This window comes from Saccopteryx leptura, chromosome 6, assembly GCF_036850995.1.
Source record: "Saccopteryx leptura isolate mSacLep1 chromosome 6, mSacLep1_pri_phased_curated, whole genome shotgun sequence".
Classification (NCBI taxonomy): domain Eukaryota; kingdom Metazoa; phylum Chordata; class Mammalia; order Chiroptera; family Emballonuridae; genus Saccopteryx; species Saccopteryx leptura.
Genome location: NC_089508.1, coordinates 101,758,750 through 101,781,819, shown reverse-complemented (window position 1 = coordinate 101,781,819; position 23,070 = coordinate 101,758,750). Strand labels below are relative to the sequence as shown.

At 36.6% G+C, this 23,070-nt stretch overlaps 1 protein-coding gene across 1 annotated transcript in view; it reads left to right on the top strand.

Annotated features, from left to right (window-relative positions):
- Positions 1-23,070, top strand: part of STRN3 (striatin 3) — a 114,927-nt gene that overhangs the window by 84,909 nt on the left and 6,948 nt on the right. Inside the window, exons 8-14 of the mRNA XM_066341679.1 lie at positions 9,431-9,564; positions 10,877-11,052; positions 11,202-11,249; positions 11,546-11,667; positions 16,257-16,424; positions 18,238-18,378; positions 22,849-22,956. Coding sequence (XP_066197776.1) covers positions 9,431-9,564; positions 10,877-11,052; positions 11,202-11,249; positions 11,546-11,667; positions 16,257-16,424; positions 18,238-18,378; positions 22,849-22,956 — 897 coding nt within the window. The remainder of the gene's footprint in view (positions 1-9,430; positions 9,565-10,876; positions 11,053-11,201; positions 11,250-11,545; positions 11,668-16,256; positions 16,425-18,237; positions 18,379-22,848; positions 22,957-23,070) is intronic.

The following is a 23,070-nucleotide window of genomic DNA, read 5'->3' as shown; positions in this document are numbered from 1 at the left end:
GAAGGGGGGCAAGGGGAGGCAGACAGACTCCCGCATGCATGCACCCAACCAGGATCCACTTGGCATATCCACTGGGGGCAATGCTTGGCTCCTCTGGGGTGTTGCTCTGCTGCAGTTGGAGCCATCCTCAGCCCCTGGGCCAACTTTGCTCCAGTGGAGCCTTGGTTGAGGGGGGGAAGAGAGATAGAAAGAATAGTGTGAAGGGTGGAGAAGCAGATAGGCGCTTCTCCTGTGTTCCCTGGCTGGGAATCAAACCTGGGACTTCCACACATGGGGCCAACACTCTACTGCTGAGCCAATGGGCCAGAGTTTATATACACTTAGAAAGAAAATGCAGATATATTAAATTTACAGTTAAAAGATGCCTACAGTTAAAAGGTGCTAGATAAGACTGTTTTATCTTGTTATTAAATCTGCTTTAATCCTTTAGCAGTTTTTGATAAACTAGAATTAAAGCAGGAAATTTCCATCTTTTTAAAATTGATATTATTATATTTTATATAGGCTAATATTTGGTTGTAGTATGCAAAAGTAATTATTATTATTATAATTACATAATTTGGGATCCTCAGTTTGAACAGTAGCTTTCATGTTGTCTCTGGCTTTTCTTTCCTTACATCTCTGCCTGTCCACATCATGAAGAATATAACTTCACATTATCTTTAATGACAAAACTATTTTTTTTTTCTGAAATGAGAAGCAGGGAGGCAGAAAGACAGACTCCTGCATGTGCAGGACCCAGATCTACCTGGCAAGCCCACTAGGGGGCGATGCTCTGCCCATCCAGGGCATTGCTCCGTTGCAACTGGAGCCATTCTAGCACCTGTGGCAGAGGCCATGGAGCCATCCTCAGTGCCCGGGCCAGCTTTGCTTCAGTGGAGCCGTGGCTGCGGGAGAGGAAGAGAGAGACAGAGAGGAAGGAGAGGGGGAAGGGTGGAGAAGCAGATGGGCGCTTCTCCTGTGTGCCCTGGCCAGGAATCGAACCCGGGACTTCCACATGCAGGGCCAACACTCTCCCACTGAGCCAGCTGGCCAGGGCTTATGACAAAATAATTCTTATCTGTATTGTAATTGATATTAATTACCATATGATGAACTTATTTATAGGATAATATCTAATAAAGTCAAATTTTATGGTACACACAAGGATAAGAGTGAGCAGGAAAAGATCAACAAAGGCTTTACAGAGGAAATGGAACTGGTTTAGAGGATCAGGTAAAATTGTGATAGGCCAAAATGCATGTTAGAGGGTGGGAATTGATATATTTGTGTGTGCACATGTAAGAAGTATTCCCACCGTTCTAAGGAATAGGTGAGGACAGATATGACACAATATGGTAGAAATAACCTTGGTGAATGTTGATACTATGGGGAAAAAACTGCTTTGATTAGAAAATTAGGGAGATTTTTATTTTGGACTATTAAAAGGTGAGATTGATAGGAAAATGATTAGATTGTGAAGCACATACAAGGTTAGGACAGGGTTTTAGTTAGCCTTAATTTACAGAGTGTTGAAGTAGGGGAAGCATAAGAAATGTGATACTCAAATTTGGTTGGAGACAAATGGAACTGAGAGAAAAACTAATTAAGGAATCTATTGCATTGATAAGAATGAAAGCTTTGATTAGAATATAATCACTAGAAAGAAATTAATCTGAAGATAATTTAAGGGAGGATTTTTTTTTAAAACAGTCCTTCTTCCCATTTTACAAGTTGAAGAGAAATTGTTGAGATGTGGTTGCACAATTTTAAGAACAGAAAACCAGTGGTGGCAATACTTATAAGTGGGAAAGTTATAAAGGAGAGCTATTTTGTGAGAAAGGATAACGTTTATTTTCTTTATTGTAGGATTTAACTGATGGTTAGATATCTAGTTGGCAGTTTTTATTAGAGAATTTGTTTACTGTTACTTCATTGCCGGAGGAAAAATCCTCAAGTAATTTTTAAAAATTAATAATTACATAGCACTATAATTAGTTCATTAATGTTGACATTAGTAAATATATAGTAATTTTATAATGTTACCTTAGATTGGCCTATTTTAATTTTTTTTAATTTATATTGACTATAACCCATTTTATTTCATCCTATTTTTTTCTGATATTCTCTTTTCCTTTTTAATGTTTATTTTATTGACTTAAGAGAGAGGGGAAGGAGACACTGATGGGGAGAGAGAGAGATCAACCTGTTTTCTGTATGTGCCCTGACTAGGGATTGAACCAGCAACCCCACACTTCAGAATGGTGCTTTAACCAACTGAGCTATCTGGCCAGAGCTTTTTTCTAACATTCTTAAAACTATTTTCTTCCCAAATACGTAAGAGAAATGATGATCTTGTCATTTTTAAAGTTCAAAGTTAAAGAGATTTCACAATACTGCAGGTGCTTTTGAGTTCTACTTTGACCCAAATTATCCAGGCAGCAGCTGAAATCTCCCTTTACATTCAGGGCCTGTGAGTGTTGACTTTTCATACTGTAATGAGAAAATTGTAGAGCTTCAGGTTTTTCAAATTGGGGAAAAGTGAAAAACCATTTTGAGAATAATTGGGGTTAGTTTGTTAATGACAAATTTGTGTGAATGTGGCAGGAAAATATCTACATTAACACCAGGGAAAGGTGTTCGTTGCACCTGCTTAAAAAAATCATTTGTACTTATTTCTTTGTTGTCTTTTCAAAATAATGAATTAAGTTGGAAAACCTCATTTTATTCTTTACATTGTTAAATATTAACTTTAAACACCTTTTTTTTTTTTTTTTTTGCATGAGAGACAGAGAGATGGACAGATAGGGACAGACAGGAAAGGAGAGAAATGAGAAGCATCAATTCTTTGTTGCGGCACCTTAGTTCATTGATTGCTTTCTTAATGTGCTTTGACTGGGTGGGGGGAGGGCTCCAGCTGAACCAATGACCCTTTGCTCAAGCCAGCCACCTCGGGGTTTTGAGCATGGGTTCTCTGCATCCCAGGCCAACGCTCAGGCAGGCAGGAAGGGAGATGAGAAGCATCAGTTCTTCGTCGCGGCTCCTTTGTTGTTCATTGATTGCTTTCTTCTGTGTGCCTTGATGGTGGGGGTGGGGGCTACAGCAGATTGAGTAATCCCTTGCTCAAGCCAGCAACCATGGGGTCATGTCTATGATCCCACGCTCAAGCCAGTGACCTCAGGGTTTTGAACCTTGGTCCTCTGCATCCCAGTCCAACACTCTATCCACTGTGCTACCACCTGGTCAGGCAAAAATTCTTATTGTTTTAATGGTAACTTCTGTGTCTGTGAACTTTCAGAATTTTGGTTGAGTGACAGAAGGCTCAATTACATGTGTATATATAACAGTGGAGATAAATATTTTATACATTCACAGAAATAATGGATGTCTTAAAATTTAAATCATTTTAATATTTTGGAAATGACCTGGAAAATTGAAGATGTCTTCAATTATCTGAGATTTTTATAACTGGAACTTCTTAAAAATCCTGCTTTATTAGTGAATTGGTTTTAAAGGCTACGAGCAGGTAAGCAGTAGCCATTAAGTGAACCTCTGCTGGTGACATTAATTTACAGGGGTCAACAAGAAAAAGCTCTACCACATCATAGCTAATTTGGGATAGGATGAGCTGCCCCACATCCCTTCAGGAATCATTACTCAGTCTAGGTCAGCCTCTACTAGAATGACTGTTCATGAAGGTACAAGAGCAGAGGAAGGTACAAAATTTAGCTACCATTTTATTTACAGTGCAGAAGACGTTAATTCAGGGTACATCTCCTTAATATTATAAACTTGCTACTGTTTTAAGATGCTGAAGATCATCTTTAGTGATCTTCAGAGAATGTATTGGGCAAACTCTTTGTATAATTGTCCTAGGGATTTTTGAAGTTTTGGACTTGTATGCCTTTATGTTTTGTTTTTATTTTTTAAATGGTTTGTTTTTTGTTTTTTTTTAATTTACAGGGACAGAGAGAGAGAGTCAGAGAGAGGGATAGATAGGGACAGACAGACAGGAATGGAGAGAGATGAGAAGCATCAATCATTAGTTTTTCATTGCGCGTTGCGACATCTTAGTTCATTGATTGCTCTCTCATATGTGCCTTGACTGCGGGCCTTCAGCAGACCGAGTAACCCCTTGCTTGAGCCAGCAACCTTGGGTCCAAGCTGGTGAGCATTTTTTATTTGCTCAAGCCAGATGAGCCCACGCTCAAGCCGGCGACCTCGGGGTCTCGAACCTGGGTCCTCGGCATCCCAGTCCAATGCTCTATCCACTGCGCTACCGCCCCATCAGGCTTGTTTTTATTTTTAATGTTAGATGGAGTTGTTCTATCACAGGGATCAGAGTACCTCTCGGAAATCTAACTTTAGCTTACAGATCTAGTAGCAGTAAAATGGCAGTTTAAAAGCCATTTTAGAGTAAGACAATATTATTATTCTTTAACTTGGTATCAGTATACTACTTGGTAATGAAACTAGAAATGCACACTAAATGAAGGTACTACCTAGGTATTTCTTTTCCAAAATTGATTTTAGCTAAAGATACCCTGTTTCCCCGAAAATAAGACATCCTCTGAAAATAAGACTTAGTGTAATTTTTTTCAAGCTTAGAAATATAAGGCCTCCCCTGAAAATAAGACCTAGCGCATTTTTAGGAGCAGAAATTAATATAAGACACTGTCTTATTTTCAGGGAAACAGGGTAGTTTGTTGTACATGGAAATAGAGTCACAAGAAATTCTTGATGGAATTCAGAGTTTGGCTGGTTATGCTGATGTTTGTGATGACATGACTACAGTGTATTAATAAGTGTTGATTTTTTGTTCAACAATAAATGTGAATTCTTGTTCATAGAAAAATAAGACATCCCCTGAAAATAAGACCTAGTGTGTCGTTAGGAGCAAAAATTAATATAAGACATTGTCTTATTTTTGGGGAAATACAGTATGTAGATATACTTGAGTAATTTATAATTCTATGTCCAGATAGTTATTCTAAGTAGTGATGTTGAATTCTTAGCAAAGGATTATTGTGATATATAAGATATGTATAAGATAATTCATTATCTTATAATTTGGCATATAGATTGAATTTCATTGATGTTTCTGCTTTCACTAGGTAATAAAATTTGTTTGTGCTCCAGTCAAACATTTTCAAATATATCTTGTTTTCTTTTAAGAGTTCTCTAGTAGCATATTATTCTTACAGTTAAATAATTTTGCATTTTTTCTGAGTCATATCTTCATGCAGAGTTGAGAATTATAGATTATGGTAAGAAAAAATAAAGCTAAAACAAAACCTGTTACAAAGCATGAAAAGTAAACTAGTCTGATTTTTCCAGATCTCTTTTCTACTGCTGAGCTATTTTCCTCTTTTGCATCAGGAAGTATTTTCTAAAATGCACAGACCAATTCTATTATCTATCTATTTATCTTTTTTTCCCCTTTAATCCTTTTTTTTTCTTTTGAGAGAGAGAGAAAGGCAGGAAAGGACAGAGTGGGTGAGAAGCATCAAGTTGTGGTTGCTTTCTCCTTAGTCATGCATTGATTTCTGCCAAGGGATGAGAGGTATGAGAAGTACCAATCGCAGTTGCTTTCACTGTAGTGTGCATTGATTGCTTCTCATAGTGTCTTGACCGGGCTGAGCCAGTGTCCCATTACTCAAGCCAACAACATTTGGGATCAATCTGGCAAGCTTTGGAATGGATGACAGTTCCCCACATAAGCCACCTGTGACCCTGGGCTCACTGATATGCCTGTTGCTTAGAGCCAGTAACTTTGGAGCTTCAAGTCAGCGACCTCCTGGTCGATGTTTAACCCACTGTGCCACCACTGGTCAGGTCATTATTTTTCATTTATGCATTTCAGTTGGTTTAGCTTCTTTAGCTTTTGGTCTGTAATGCATAGCAAAACTTGCTAAAATTTTTATAGTTAATGTTGTACACTTACACTGCAGATGTTGCACTTAATCAATTTAGAACTCTGTGTGCTTATGAGTGTGTGCTTTATAAAGAAAATATGTAAGTCAGTGATCTAATGCAAAATGATGAAAGGAGGAGGAGATAGGGAGATAAGCACAAACTTTATTGTACTTTTCAAAGGGTAAATTTTAGAATTTATTTTAAAAGATGCAAATTCAGCTACATAGAGCTAAGAAGGGAACATAGAATTCATGATCTCTTATTCTTAGTGGCAGCCTCCAACTTTATGCTTTCCTGTGGAAGTCCATGTTATACCTCATTTTATGAAGAAAAAAATATCTGATTACGAAGAGAGAAAGTTCTATATTATTTTTAGTAAAGACTTAAGATATACCATGTCAACATTGGAATAATTGAGTCCGTTATTGGGCTGTGTTCTTTAGGTTGATAAAATTGAAAGAGAAAGGAGGAGTTTGCTATGTGAGCTGCAGGTTTCCTTGGTCATTCGTTTCCATAAAAAGGAGGATTACTTTTAAAAGTATGGAAAGACCTTGTAAGATCCCTATTTTACAGACCGTATCATTTCCTTATGGGAAATGATAATATGATAATAGTATTCTTAAATTGCTTGATGAAATCTCTTAGGCTATTAATAAAAAGTGTCATTAATTTCCATCATTAAAAACTGGTTCTTGTAATAATTTTATTTTTCTTTGAATTGTGATGACATTATTATTAATAATATGAGTTTATAGAATACAAATTAATTTCCTCTACAAGGAAACAGGGGGAATAAATTTAGTATTTACTGTGATTATCACATCCACAGTGGTGATGGGTGATTATAGAAAGTAGAAATGTAGCTTAAAAGAGTTTTTTCAGCCTGACCAGGTGGTGGTGCAGTGACTAGAGTGTCAGCCTGAGACGCTGAGGACACAGGTTTGAAACCTGGAGGTTGCTGGCCTGAGCGTGGGGTTGTTGACATGACCCCATGGTCGCTGGCTTGAGCCTAAGGTCTCTGGCTTGAGCAAGGGGACAATGTCTCGGCTGGAGACCCCTCCCCCCCCAGTCAAGGTACATTTGAGAAAGCAATCAACAAACAACTAAGTTGCTGCAACTATAAGTTGATGCTTCTCATCTCTCCTTTTATGTCTGTCTGCCTGCCTGCCTTTTCTCTCTCTATATATATACTGTGTGTGTGTGTGTGTGTGTGTGTGTAATAAATGCTGAGTGAACAGCATAGCTTGCTATATAGAAATAATTTTATATGTATGTGTATATATAGAGAAATGTAGTCATATGCCTAATTAGAAATGGGTATAAATATTGACTTTTTGTTTAATACAATTAATCTAAAACTCTAATAAGACTAGCCAATATAGTTCAGGCACTTTCCTAGACATGCTCCTAAATTGTTCAACAACTAATCAGAAATATCTCTGTAGAAAAGAATATGTGGCCCTGGCTGGTTGGCTCAGCGGTAGAGTGTCGGCCTGGCGTGCGGGGGACTTGGGTTCGATTCCCAGCCAGGGCACATAGGAGAGGCACCCATTTGCTTCTCTACCCCCTCCCCCTCCTTCCTCTCTGTCTCTCTCTTCCCCTCCCGCAGCCAAGGCTCCATTGGAGCAAAGATGGCCCTGGGCGCTGGGGATGGCTCCTTGGCCTCCGCCCCAGGCGCTAGAGTGGCTCTGGTCGCGGCAGAGCATCGCCCCCTGGTGGGCAGAGCTTCGCCTCTGGTGGGCGTGCCGGGTGGATCCCGGTCAGGTGCATGCGGGAGTCTGTCTGACTGTCTCTCCCCGTTTCCAGCTTCAGAAAAATACAAAAAAATTAAAAATTAAAAATTAAAAAAAAAAAAGAATATGTAATAATGGAAAATAATTTAGTATGTTAAAGTTATTCTACTGGGCTTTTATCAAGATTTGTGTTACTGGATTTATAATTGTGAGTGGGAGAAATTGTGGCTTTTGTTCTAACTTGTCTTATAAACATTATGAGCTTAAAAGAAAAATAGGTCCTTATAATGGCTAAAAATGCTTTAAGTATTACCTAATGAATTTTACATAACTGTTCTTAAACATAATTTTAAACTATTGATTTATTGTTCTTAAATGTTTTGATATTATCAATAACTGCATACTATATATTGGTAGGATCAGTGCTACATATTATTCAGATTCAGTAAGAATAATGATTGAAAGTTTAAATACTGCTAGTATCCCTATGTATATTTGCTATCGAATTTAGTCTAGATGGGTTGCTGGTTGACTCGCAACTTCATTTTAGCAGTGTCATGTAGGACCTGATTTGAATAAAATTATATACCATATTTTGATAAATAATGAAATAAGATACTCTAAATATAGATGAATTTTACTTTTAGTATAGTAAATATCTAGGAAAAGTTGACTTGTGTCTTCTCAGTTATTTTCAGTAGTATTAATCATGACTGACTAGTTTTATTAACCTGTTATATACCCTGTAGTCTATTATTTATATCATTATTCATAGGAATTTTTCAAAATTGATAATTAGCTTGAGTTTTTAAATAATGTTTCCCTTTTAAATTTTTAATGTGTTTTGATATGTTGTTGTTTTGTATTACAGTGACTTGTGTACTTTCCCCTTACATTTTAAGATTAAAATTTTGCTTTCAAAGCATGTTTGAAATGATATTGAGAATTATTGCTTATCCTATAACTGTTAGAGCAAAATATATACTGCTCACAAAAATTAGGGGTATTTCAAAATGAAAATGAAGCTATAAAAATATCCCCTAATTTTTGTGAGCAGTGTGTATGTATATTAGTATAGTATTTCTAATTTTGGTAGTGTTTGATTTTAATTGCTCAAAGCAGTAAATATTTCATTTAAAATTTTATCCTTGGTCAGTATAGATTATTTTATTTTAAAAGTATAATATTAAATAAAAGGAAAGTTAAAACAATTATAGTCAAAGCTTGAAAACTAGCAGGCATTCAGAATATCACATGGATTAACTTTTTATAGAAAGGAAATTGATGTTGTTGGTACTACCCTCTTTCTCAACCATTTCTGTTACTGGAGGAATCTGAGCAATTTTAGGCTTTATTTCAGTAAACTGATACACTGTATGACAGATGGAAATTGTTTTGATTTGAATGCTATTTTTAGCAGGGACTAAAATACCTACCACTTTTAAGCAGATATATGATGCAAAACAAAAGGACTAAACAATTTATAACATATAAAAATACTATAGTTATAATTGTATTGAAGTGATAAATGATTTAAAGAAACAAAGCTTTTGTGCCCCACATTCCATCCTGGAATAGTATAGTATATATAATTATTTGATTTAGGGTATGTTGCAGTGTCTAAATAAACATTTACCTATTACTACTCAGAAATAGGATTTTTTGAGTAGAAGAAATGAGGGAAATGGGAAAATAAATATTATATTACTGTATTGTAACTGTTAAGTGCTTACATTTCCCCCCAATATTGTCTTGTACTGTATGATTTTTCAGCATTTAAGAAGCGGTTTTGTTCTTTATAGCTGAACCAATAACGTTTCCATCTGGAGGAGGCAAGTCATTTATTATGGGTTCTGATGATGTTTTGTTAAGTGTACTGGGCCTTGGAGACCTTGCAGACTTGACGGTAACAAATGATGCAGACTATAGTTATGATGTAAGTGCAGTTTTATTTTTAATTTTTTAATAATTTAATAGAAGGATCCTTATTTTTGGAAACACATATAAAAAGAATTAATGTCAAGGTGCATGGAAAAGATAAGTGTGTTCATATGTGGGTTTGAAGTGACGTATTTTTTTTATGACTAGTTTCTTTGTGGTGGTTAAATTTTTTCTAAGGTATTGTGGTGGATTAGGAGTTTGGGATGATTGATTATCATAAAATACTAGTCAATAATATCTGTCTTGGGTAGTCAACTCTCAATTATTTACTCAAATTAAACTAATTTTGGTGTTAACAAGAAAAAAATAGATAACCTGAATCACTTATTTGCCTTCGGGACACTTCTTTAAAAGCACATTTTATTTATGAACTTTTATTTATTTATTTTTAAGGATAATGTTAAAGTTAGCTTGTTGCCATTTCTTGATTTTTAGTCCTTCATTTGAGGGATGGGGAAGTAATGGAGGGGAGATGGGGAAGACAGTGTTAGAGATGAAACTAGTCTTGTGTGAAATATTTTATAGACAATAAAACTTCAATTGAGAGTTAACTATACTTGTTTATATTTTGTATTATTGAATTTATAGTTTTCCAGGAAATTAATTTTTTCTTTTTTAATGAACTTATTTTTTTCTACATTTTATACTTTTGTTAGCCTGCTTTTTAGACATAACAGCCTCAGTGGGCTGGATTATTCTTATTAATATTTTAAAGTACATAAGGGACTAAATTCTAGTAAACTTTTGACTACTCTGGAAAAGGTTTTATAGCCTATCTTTACAGTTGGAGAAATGAAGATAGAAAGATTAACCTCTTATCAGTATCAATAATAATGATGAAAATATTCTTAAAGTGTCTTTAGTTCAGACTTATGGAAAGTACCGTAACTTGCTGCCTTTAAAAAACTTCACATTGCTAATTTTCTAAATGACAACTGTACTGTTAATATTGTACTGTTGGATTTTTGGTAGGAATTTATGGATTTTATGTAAGGTATTATAGCATGGTAATTTTTTTGTTGTTTTCATCTGACATTTAATAGGACCTTTGGGTTTAGCCTGATGATTAGGTAAAACAAATTAAGGGACTCCAATTAATCCTAGGTATTTAAAAGCTAATGAAATTATTATTCTTATTAAATGATAAAAATTTATTATAAAGTTTTTAAGGTATATTAAATTTATACTGGACATTTTTAGCAAAGCAGTTTTAAATATATGTTTGAAATACATCAAAACAAACAAAATTCCACATGCCTATCAGTTTACTACTTTTACCACTAAATATTGTACTCTTTCTTTTTTAGTTGCCTGCCAATAAAGATGCCTTTCGAAAGACATGGAACCCCAAGTATACACTACGTAGCCATTTTGATGGAATACGGGCCTTAGCTTTCCATCCTGTAGAACCTGTGCTGGTTACTGCCTCTGAGGACCATACTCTGAAACTTTGGAACTTGCAAAAGACAGTTCCTGCCAAAAAGTAAATATTTTAATATTAGCTTGTGTTTTTTTCTTTCAAATTTGCCAATAATTGTAAGTAATTATTCTTCTTTATGTATTTGTATCTTTTATGCACTCATCAGTGATTTATGATTATTTAACTGCCTTCTCTTTCCCCACCCCCTTTAGGAGTGCCTCTTTAGACGTAGAGCCTATCTACACATTTAGGGCCCACATGTAAGTTTTATTGAATTAGTATTTAATTAACAACCATAGTTATTGTTAACTATTATTTATCAATCCACAAAACCTTGTAAAATTGTAATAATGTTTGTTTTATATTAGAAAAGGCAGTAGTTGAATAATACTTTATTTGATTAATAATTGTATTAGAATATAATCAGTACAATTCAAGTGCACATGTTTACCTTAAACAGTTTTTAGATATCATACAAATTCAGAGGTTGGGGGATGTGGATGTGAATTTCTTTTTAGGCTTTATAGGTAACTTTTTTTTTTCTTTCCTATAATAGTGGCCCTGTTCTATCATTAGCTATTAGTTCTAGTGGAGAGCAGTGCTTTAGTGGTGGTATGGACGCAACCATCCAGTGGTGGAATATGCCTAGCCCCAGTGTGGATCCATATGACACATACGGTGAGTAAAAGGTTCAGAACACTGGCAAAAGTAAATAGCTCAGTATAAGCTTGTTTAAACATGTATTAGTCCCCTCGTTTAGTTATTCCATTTACTAATAATTGCTTTATTAAAGAGAAAAATTAAGAAATATGCCATGAATATTTAAGCCTATGAATGTCCTTATGGTGTCCAAAAATAAAAAATTGTTATTAATTAAAATATTAATTATTTGCAGTACTAGTTACAAAAAGAAGAGAAAAAATTTAAGGAACAATCTTTTAAACTTAAGAAATAGCTTATGTAGTTCAAAAGTATTTGGCTGAAGATGGTAGAAAGAAATAGGGGCAGTAAGGGCATGTATCAGTACAACTTTTCAGGGGACAAAAAATTCCTTAATTAAAATGAAAACTTACAGATGCCACTTTTAGTCTCTCTCCTACAGAAGTACCTGTACCTGTATTTAAATATATATACATATATATGTATATTTAATTAACGTATATATATATACACATATATTTTATACATATGCATATATTTTTATATATGAGACTGGTTAAATAAACAATGGTCTACTTAATGGTTGGTTCATTTAAAAAGAATAGATCTGTTTGGTGTTTTTTACACTGGTCACAAAAATTAGGGGATATTTTATCGCTTTATTTTGAAATATCCCCTAATTTTTGTGACCAGTATACACTTGGTGCTTAACTTTGCCAGGTTTAGTGTTAAGGACTACATCAAGAAACAAGAATTGGCCCTGGCCGGTTGGCTCAGCGGTAGAGCGTCGGCCTAGCGTGCAGAGGACCCGGGTTCGATTCCCGGCCAGGGCACACAGGAGAAGTGCCCATTTGCTTCTCCACCCCTCCGCCGCGCTTTCCTCTCTGTCTCTCTCTTCCCCTCCTGCAGCCAAGGCTCCATTGGAGCAAAGATGGCCCGGGCGCTGGGGATGGCTCTGTGGCCTCTGCCTCAGGCGCTAGAGTGGCTCTGGTCGCAACATGGCGACGCCAGGATGGGCAGAGCATCACCCCCTGGTGGGCAGAGCGTCGCCCCATGGTGGGCGTGCCGGGCAGATCCCGGTCGGGCGCATGCGGGAGTCTGTCTGACTGTCTCTCCCTGTTTCCAGCTTCAGAAAAATGCAAAAAAAAAAAAAAAAAAAAAAAAAAAAAAAAACCCAAGAATTAGTCTAATGGAAACAGTGGACATTAAACATAAGCAAGGGAGTGGAGTCTTTGGTTATAAATTGTGGTAAATGCTATGAAGATATAGTACTCTGAGAGAATAACAGGCGGACCCTGTTTTGCTTTCCACGACTTCAGTTACCTGAGGTCATCTGCAGTCCAAAAACGTTAAATGGAAAATTCCAGAAATAATAAGTTCCTAAGTTTTACGTTGCACATTGTTCTGAGTAGTGATGATATCGAGCGCCATCTTGCTTCATTCTGCCCTCGAAGTGAGTCATCCCATTGTCCAGCATATCCACGCTGTATACACTCCTTGCCCATTAGGTATTTGGTAGCCACCTCTACTATCATCTCGCTCTGTATGGCAGTGCTGATGTTGCAATAACCTTATTTTATGTAATGACCCTGAAGCACAAGAGTATGTGATGTTGGCAATTTGTATATGACAAAGAGAACCTATAAAGAGCTTCTTTTAAGTAAAAAGGTGAAAGGTTTTGACTTAACAGGAAAAGAAAAAAAGTCACATGCTGTGGTTACAAAAATGAGAACAAATTTTCTATCCATGAAATTGCAAAGAAGGAAAAAGTTGTGTTTGAGCTGTACCAGGCAGTGGGAGGCTTCTCAGTGACCTCTAATAACAGGAGACTCAGGAATATAACAGTTCACCTTGAGCTGGCAATTGGAGGTGCCTCACCCTCTCCTCTGTTCTTCCAGTGTATGCTTTGCCTACTGTTCCTATAGTAGGAGTCATTTTCAAGGATGTAGCCTTAAGAGAGGTAAGGCATTGTTGAGAGCAGCTGGACTAATACATTACTGAACTCAGTTAAGGTTTCCATGTCTATTTAAGAGTCTGCTTGTTTTGCCACCTCTCAAAACAAGTCTTTTTTGTGAGTTCCCTTGCATAATAAATCTACAACCTACCAAAAAAAATTTGTGCTATTTTGCTGAGAGCCCATATTTGCATAACTAAAAGTATATTGTTATAATTGTTCTATATTATTAGTTATTGTTCATCTCTTAGTGTGCCTAATTTATAAGTTAAACTTTATCATAAGTAGTATATACAGGGAAACTGTATGTATGGGGTTTGGTACTGTCTGTGGTTTCAGACATCCACTGAGGGTCTTAGAATGTATCCCTCATGGATAAGGTGGGACTACTGTAAAGAGTTTTAAGCTAGGAAGTGACCTGTAAACTTTGGGCTTAAGAAGGTGACCGGCTGTTGCAAGGGCCTGGGGGAAGAATGGATAGAGGAATACAAATGTAATGTAGGTAAAGCTGTTTCACCAGCACACCAGGTGATAGATTGATGGTCAAGCAGTTGGTAGCAAAGCAGTTGGAGAAAAACGGACTTAAATACTGAGGAGGTTAGGATAGGATAAACAGAATCTATTGATAAATGGAATGAGTGGGTGAAGTAATAGATGAATGATTCTTGATTTTGTTGTTTATTTCATTAATAGCTTTTTGGAGATATAATTCACATATAATAAAATTTCCCCTTTTGAAGTATATAGTTCAGTAATTTTTACTGAATTCACAGGATTATACAACTATTACCATTATCTAATTCAGAATATTTCATCACCACTGTTTGATATGCGCACTTGACTAGCATTTATTGAAGTGAGGGCAGGAGAGGTGTGAGAAGATAAAAGATGGGAAATTTGGTTTTTAGACATGTTAAGAAATGGCAGTACCAAATAGGTAATATTAATATCAGGATGTGAGAATGGATGGTGTAACACAGGGAGGGTGTGTTGTATGTGTAAGGTAAGAGAAGGAACTCGGACACTGGAAGATGGCAAGAGCAAGAGAGGCCAAAAAGGAAACTGGGAAAGGACTGGCCCCTGAGATTGGTGGGAGTGTGGGAGAGTATGGAATTGTGGAAACATGCTGAAAGAAGGAACCAATTGAGGAGAAGGAAGCAGTTTGCACTTTCAAATGTTGCTAAGAAAGAGGTCTAATAGTATTGAGGATAGGAAGGTTCCTTCTTATAGTAGTTCGCCCACATCTTGGGCTGACAAAGAAAGGGATGCTAGGGCTAACCCCAGAAGGTAAAGGGGCCTCTGGGTGACCTGTCAAAGCACACTCTGGATGAAAATCAATGTGATGAGAAAAACAAATCATCAAAAACAGAAACACTTTATCAAATTCGGTTAATCAACTTTTTTTTTTTTTTGATTGAGAGAGAGGGACAGACAGACAGGAAGGGAGAGAGATGAGAAGAATCAATTCTTCATTGCAGCTCTTTAGTTGTTCAGTGATTACCTTTTCATATGTGCCTTGACTGGGGTGCTTCAGCTGAGCAAGTGGCCCCTTGCTCAAGCCAGCGACCTTAGGCTCAAGCCAGTGACCTTTGGGCTAAAGCCAGTGACCATGAGGTCATGTCTGTGACCCCTAGCTCAAGCTTGTGAGCCTGTGCTCAAGCCGGCAACTTTGGGGTTTTGAACCTGGGTCCTCCATGTCTCAGTTTGATATTCCATTCACCGTGCCACCGCCTGGTCAGACTGGTTAATGGACACTTAAAATAAATGAAGTACTGATACATGCTACAACGTGATTGAACCTTGGAAACAGTATGCTAAGTGAGAAAAGCCAGTCACAAAATTCCACTTGTTTGAAATGTCCAGAATAGGCAGAGTTGTAGAAACAAAGTAGCTGAGTGAAATGCAGGACTGCCGAAGGGCAGGGAAAAAGAATTGGAGTGAAGTGGCTAGTGAGTGATATTGGTGTGATGGTGATTGCACAACCATGTGACTGTACTAAAACCACTGAATTGTACACTTTAAATTTGTGAGTTGTATGGAATGGGAATTAAAGCTCAATGAAGCTGTTATTTTTAAAGAACCTAAATTCTTCACAGAAAATTGCAAAATGCAAGAATGTGTTGGGAGGGGCGGGTAAAAACAACCTATAAATTTACAACTTAGCCTGACCAGGCGGTGACGCAGTGGATAGAGTGTTGGACTGGGATGCGGAGGACCAGATTCGAAACCCTGAAGTCGCCAGCTTGAGCGTGGGCTCATCTGGTTTGAGTAAAACTCACCAGCTTGGACCCAAGGTTGCTGGCTCGAGCAAGGGGTTACTCAATCTGCTGAAGGCCCACGGTCAGGGCACATATGAGAAAGCAATCAATGAGCAACTAAGGTGTCGCAATGAAAAACTGATGATTGATGCTTCTCATCTCTCTTCATTCCTGTCTGTCTGTCCATCCCTCTCTCTGACTCTCTGTCTCTGTAAAAAGTAAGTAAATAAATAAATAAATTCACTACTTAGAAGAGATATATCCATTGTATAACACTCTTCTGTTTATTTTCTCAAAGCTGGTATGTGTAGTCTTATACTTAATTATATGGTAAGTTATCTTTATATACTTATTTTGTATAATTTTTGTTTTCTTGTTTGTTTTTCTCTTCCCAGAGCCAAATGTTCTAGCTGGCACTTTAGTTGCTCATACAGACGCTGTCTGGGGTCTCGCTTATAGTGGCATAAAAAGTCACTTACTGTCTTGTTCAGCAGATGGCACTGTTAGATTATGGAATCCACAAGAAAAATTGCCATGTATTTGCACTTATAATGGAGACAAGGGTAAGTAAATACTGTTTCTGAAAAACTAATTTTTTAAAAAATTTGGACGATAGAAAGGACAGACAATTGATGTACTGTTTCTTTGCTACTGCTACATATATTGAAAGAATTTAAAGCTTGTGGTAATCTTTTTACTTTGTCATTAAAATTAAAATTTTCTTTTTAATTTCTTAATTTTAGAGAGGAATGAAGAGAGTGAGATAGAAACATGGATTTGTTGTTCCACTTGTTTATACACTCATTGGTTGATTCGTATTTGTGCCCTGACTGTGGATCAAACCCTCAACCTTGGTGTATTGGGATGTTGCTCTAGCCAATTGACCTACCCAACCAGAGCCACCTTGTCACTTTTTATAAACAAGAAAGATGGTTTGCAAGTATATCCTGTAGTTGTTGGTTTTTTTTAACCTTTCAGGACATGTCCTATTTAAAAAATAAAACTATTCTGTGTAATAGTGTAGTAGACAAATGTGGCTTCTAATAGGGACAACACAAGAGCCTGCTCCAGATAGCGCCCACAGAAAGCGAAGGGGTCACAGTCTCAAGCATACCTATAAACCATGTATGAGCACACAGGTTGAGAAATACAGCGTTATCATTGAAATAGCACCCTGAACTGGGAAAGACTAAGTTACATGCATGATTTCAAAGCTTATTCTGTCAAAGAAGGTTTTAACCAGTTTATTTTGTGACATTTATTTACAATCATATATTTGTACACTTGTATTGGCCTTATTTTCTGAGTCATATTAAGTTCGTTTTAAAAATCAGACTTTTTATTGTTTTCTTTTTTTTCCCTTTTTTTTAAATTTAAGTGAGAGGAGGGGAGATAAAAGATTCCTGCATGCACCCCAACTGAGATCCACCTGGTAACTCCCATCTGGGGCCATGCTCGTAACAGAGCTATTTTTAGCACCTGAGGTGGAGGCTCCATGGAGCCATCCTCAGCACCTGGGGCCAACACACTCGAATCAATTGAGCCATGGCTGTGGGACGGAGAGAGAGAGAGAGAAGGGGGAAGGGAGGAGAAGCAGATGGTTGCTTCTCCTGTGTGCCCTGACTGGGAATTGAACCCAGGACTTCCACACACTGGGTTAATGCTCTACCTCCACTGAACCAGCTGGCCAGGGCCCAGGCTTTTATCTTTAATTTTAAAAAGTATGTTTGGTTTTAGGATGTTTTAGATGAATAGTATATGTTTAATTTTGTTGGATCTTTTAGATATCTTAATGGATCTATTAATTTTTAATTACCTAAGCTTTTGAGGTAGAAATTCATCTAGATATTTGTTTCTAACTTTATCCAGATAATTACTTGCTTGACTCCAGATTTCACCTAGCTGTGCATTGATCTGGCCAGTTGAATTTATTATGTTAAAGAGAGAAATTGCTGTTCGTGCCACTTAAGGGGATAGTACTGCATGAGTGGATTCCAAAGTTCACAGTTTATTTTTACAATTTGAAAATTTGACTTGTATTAGCTACTTGATAAAGCTTATAGTTTTCAGACCGGTGAACAGTCTCCCAAGACAGTGATGTGAGAATGCTAATTATTTTATAGTAAGAAATATAATTTGCAAGCACATATCTACTCACTTTAAGAGCCCACTAGCTATCTTTTTCTTAGGATAAATAAAATGTTATTAAAACTTTATAAATAATTGAAAGTTATCTATTGTAGTTCACCATCCTAACACAGTTACTTTTAAAAAAATTATTAACATTATTTCAAGAATATTTGAATTCTGTTTATTAACAAAGCAGAGATTTCTCAGTTGTTGTGTTTCCACTGTATCTTTTTGGGCCCCTTGCAGAGCATGGAATACCTACATCGGTTGACTTTATAGGCTGTGATCCAGCTCATATGGTGACCTCTTTCAACACTGGTAGTACAGTAATTTATGATTTAGAAACATCACAGTCATTGGTGATGCTTTCATCACAGACAGAGTCTGGTAAGTTTTTGTGACTTTCTTTGAAACTTTAAAAAGGATAATTACACAGTAAAGGTTGATCTTTTTAATTTTCACATTTTGACTATTTGAGTTTAGGATGGAAACATAGTTTCAGTGTGTTGTAGTTGAACTTAATTACATTATTTCTGCTGTTTTCTCAAATTATACTTAAAAACTGAGTGGGTATGGCCTGACTAGGCGGTGGCGCAGTGGATAGAGTATTGAACTGGGATGCGGAGGATTCGAGACCCCGAGGTCGCCAGCTTGAGCACAGGTTCATCTGGTTTGAGCAAAAAGCTCACCAGCTCGGACCCAAGGTCGCTGGCTTGAGCAAGGGGTTACTTGGTCTGCTGAAGGCCCGTGGTCAAGGCACATATGAGAAAGCAATCAATAAACAACTAAGGCAGAGGTCCCCAAATTTTTTACACAGGGGGCCAGTTCACTGTCCTTCAGACTGTTGGAGGGCCGGACTATAAAAAAAACTATGAACAAATCCCTATGCACACACATATATCTTATTTTAAAGTAAAAAAAGCAAAACGGGAATACAATACAATATTTAAAATAAAGAACAAGTAAATTTAAGTCAACAAACTGACCAGTATTTCAAGGGGAACTATGGGCCTGCTTTTGGCTAATGAGATGGTCAGTGTGCTCCTCTCACTGACCACCAGTGAAAGAGATGCCCATTCCGGAAGTGCGGCGGGGTCCAGATAAATGGCCTCAGGGGCCGCATGCGGCCCACGGGCCGTAGTTTGGGGACCCCTGAACTAAGGTGTCACAACGAAAACCTGATGATTGATGCTTCTCATCTCTCTTAGTTCCTATCTGTCTGTCCCTATCTATCCCTCTCTCTGACTCTCTCTCTGTCTGTAAAAAACAAACAAACAAAAAAAACCTGAGTGGGTACGTATATGAGGACAGAAGTGAGTCGAGCAGTGTAAAGGTAAAAGCAAGGGAAATCATTAAATTTTCAGTGGAAGTAGAGAAAATATATAATAAACCTGATGAACTCACCATGCAGCGCCAATAAAGAAGTATAAGTTATAAGTGACCAATGTTGTAAGTATAAAATGTAGTGTGTGTTTTACAATTTAAATAGGAATTCATATAAAGCTCTGTATTGCCATTGACAGGTCTTTCAAATCTCTTTTCATCTGTAGGTTCCCTTTCCATCTCGTTTCCCTTGCATTTTTAAAATGCTTATTTATTTATTTTTAAATTACAGTTAACATTCAATATTATCCTATATTAGTTTCATCCATAGTGGTTAGACAATCAGATACTTGACAGAGTGTTCACCTGATACTTCAGGTGCCCATTTGGCACCAGACATAGTTATTACAATAGTATTGACTATGTTTCCTATGCTTTGTACTTTCTTGTATTTTTTTATTGAAAAAATTGAGTAGTTTGCCCGTCGAGTTGCATTCTTGGGGTATCGTTTAACAAGCTCCTCTGTTCGAACATTTTACTTTCCGTAAATTGGTTATAGATCTAGAGGCGTATTCAAATTCAGGTACAGTGCTTTTATTTGTCTTCATTTTAAAGTTTTTAATGTTTTTTGGCAAGACTAATTCATAGTAATTTGTGAACTTTTACCAGAAGTAAAGATTGTCTGGTTGTTTATCTTTTTCTTATGTTTTCAGTCTTGGGTCCGTTAATTTATTAACTGTTTAAAAATGATTTTCTAATTCTATTATTCTCCATTTATTAGCTAGAATACTTCTATAAAATGAATACCCTTCATCAGTAATTTAGTTATTCTGGAGCTAGATTAAGAAAGGCAAGATAAATTATTGATTTCTGCCCCTTTAATTACCAGCAAATAATAATAATGAGGTGCTTCTAGCATCCTTCATAGGTTATCAGTGAGTCTATTGGATATTGTTTGTTTTTACTGTCATTATAATATCTCTTGCATATAAATATATTTGATGTGTTTCAATTCATTGTCGATATTATATTTATTCCTACTCAGATTGTTTCATCTTTGGCCAGTGGAAGTTTATGCAAGTTGGCTCTTGAGTCCCTTTTAAAAAAAAAAAAAAAATTATTGATTTTTTTTTTTTTTTTTTTTTTTGTGAGAGGGGAGAGACAGAAAGAGAGAAAGAAAGGGTCAGGGATTATGGTGCCTTGACTGGTTGACTGGGCAAGCCCGGGGTTTTGAACTGGAGACCTCAGCATTCCAGGCCGATGCATTAAGCTCCTGAGTCCTTTTGATATTACCTTGGTAGTTATTGGACATTGATAGTTTTCTTATTCTCTGATACAATAAGATGTTTAGGTTCATCTTGTTCATTGGTGCCCCAGATCTGGAATCAGCTATTTCTCTGAGGAACCAGGGGTTTTTTTTAGTGGAAAATGGCATTTAGAGACTATAGTCTAGGTACTGGGATATTGGGTTGGTCCTTAATATATTATTTTCACAGCTTTGAGCTACAAACAGATTTTTAAAAAGATTTTATTTATTGATTTTAGGGGGATGGAGAAGGGTCGAGGTGAGGAAGGGGAAGCATCAACTCATAGTAGTTGCTTATCATATGTGCCTTGAACTGGGTAAGCCCAGGGTTTCAAACTGGCAACCTCAGTGTTCCAGGTCAACATTCTATCCATTGTGCCACTACAGATCATGCTACAAATACAATTTTTAAAAAGAAAAAACATTGATAAATACATGCAAATACTTCTAGTTCTAATTTATCTTGTTGATTTTTATGTATTTATTTTTTGAGAGGGAGAGAAAGGGAGAGAGATGAGAAGCATCAACTTGTAGTTACAGCACTTTAGTTGTTCATTGATTGCCTTTCATACGTGCCTTGACGGGACGGGAGGGCTCCACCTGAGCCACTGACCCCTTGATAAAGCCAGTGACCCCGTGGGCTCAGTGTCCATGGGGTCATGTCTATCACTCCACACTCAAGATGGTGAGCCTGCGCTTAAGCCGGCGACCTTGGGGTTTCGAACCATGGTCCTCAGTGTCCCAGGTCGATAACTCTGTCAACTGCGCCACCACCAAGCAGGCTCTTAATAATTTTTATGTCTTTCCATCATTTTAACTATACAAAAACTCGTTTTCTGAAAAAATCATAATATTTTGTTTTATTTATCTCATAGTACATATACAGTCATCTCAAAATAATAGTACCAAAACCACACCAGTAGTTTGATTACTGAAAATATTTTGTTCTCTGAGTATATTCCACTAGGGATGGGCAGTCTAATTATTGTGCTTTAAAGCTACTTGAAACTTTAAAAGTTCACTTGAAAGTTCATTTATTTATGCTCATACCACCAACTGGATATATAATTAAATTCATTTTTTTAAATTATACTTTTCATGTCACGATTGTTTTTTTAAAAATCATTTTATAATTATGTAAAACATTTAAATACTCAAAGAAGTGTCTTTCCCAGTGCCTTTTTCATTTAAGTTTCTCTCCCTCTCACATAGGTAATTACATATATACAAACACATATATGGTTTATTTTTTCCTTTTTATTGACTTTATTGGGGTGACACTGGTTAACAAAATTATACAGGTTTCGGGTGTACAGTTTCACAGCACACCATCTGAACATTGTATCGTGTATTCACCCCATCCCCAAGTCAAGTCTGCATCCATCACCATTTATCCCCTCGATTGCATATACCTCCTTCACTTCCCCCTACTATATCGGGTTTTGGGGGGTTTTTGTAATGTGTCTTAAGTTCATTTGAGAGTTCTTATACTCATGTGGAATGATTGATTTACTTAAAGTCTAATAATATTGATATTTTCTCATTTGTTTTGATTCTTCTCTGTTCTCCTTCACAGCTAATCAGAAATGAGGAGCTTGTCAGTAGAAAAAAGGCCTTATGACTAAGAAAATTAGTAATTTATTTTTTTATCAGTGTGGGTAGGCTGGGATTGTTTCTTACAAACATCTAATTATCATATGAATTTTTCTTAAATACTTATAATTATTTTATGGGCTGTTTATTAAAAGTAATAACCATTATAAGTTTTTTAAGAATTCTAAACCAACTACATTTAAATACTTTTTTTTTTTTTGACAGGAAGAGGAAGGGGGAAGGAGGGAGAGAGAAGCCTCAACACATTTAATTGTGCCATTGATTGCTTTTCATATGGGACTTTACCGAGGTTCAAACTAGTGGCCAACGGCTGAGCCAGCAACTCTAGGCTGAAGCCAGCAACTTTGGTGCTCCAGAACAGTGCTCTATCCACTGCCCCGCCAGCCAGGGCCATGTAATTTTGTCTAAACTTGAGCCTAGTACTATTCATATTATAGGACATGATAGCTTAAACATAATTTTTGTAAGAAATTGAATTTCTAGAGCCCTTGTTTTAGTTCTCAGAATTCTTGTTTTATACCAAAGTTTTGTATTTTATTTTTTAGCAAAAGATCATCATCCAGCTTCTATCTGAAGGTTTGAATTTTATTGCTGTATCTTCCTTTATTTTTCAGATTTACAATCCAATACTCATATTAACAGAGTAGTAAGTCATCCCACACTTCCTGTTACAATAACTGCTCATGAAGATAGACATATCAAATTTTTTGACAATAAAACGGGTAAGTAGGTTGTCTTGTTTTCATATTTTTTAATTTGAATTTATTTGGGTACACTAGTTAACATAATTATACAGGTTCCAGGTGCGTAGTTCTACAGCACATCTCTGTGCAGCG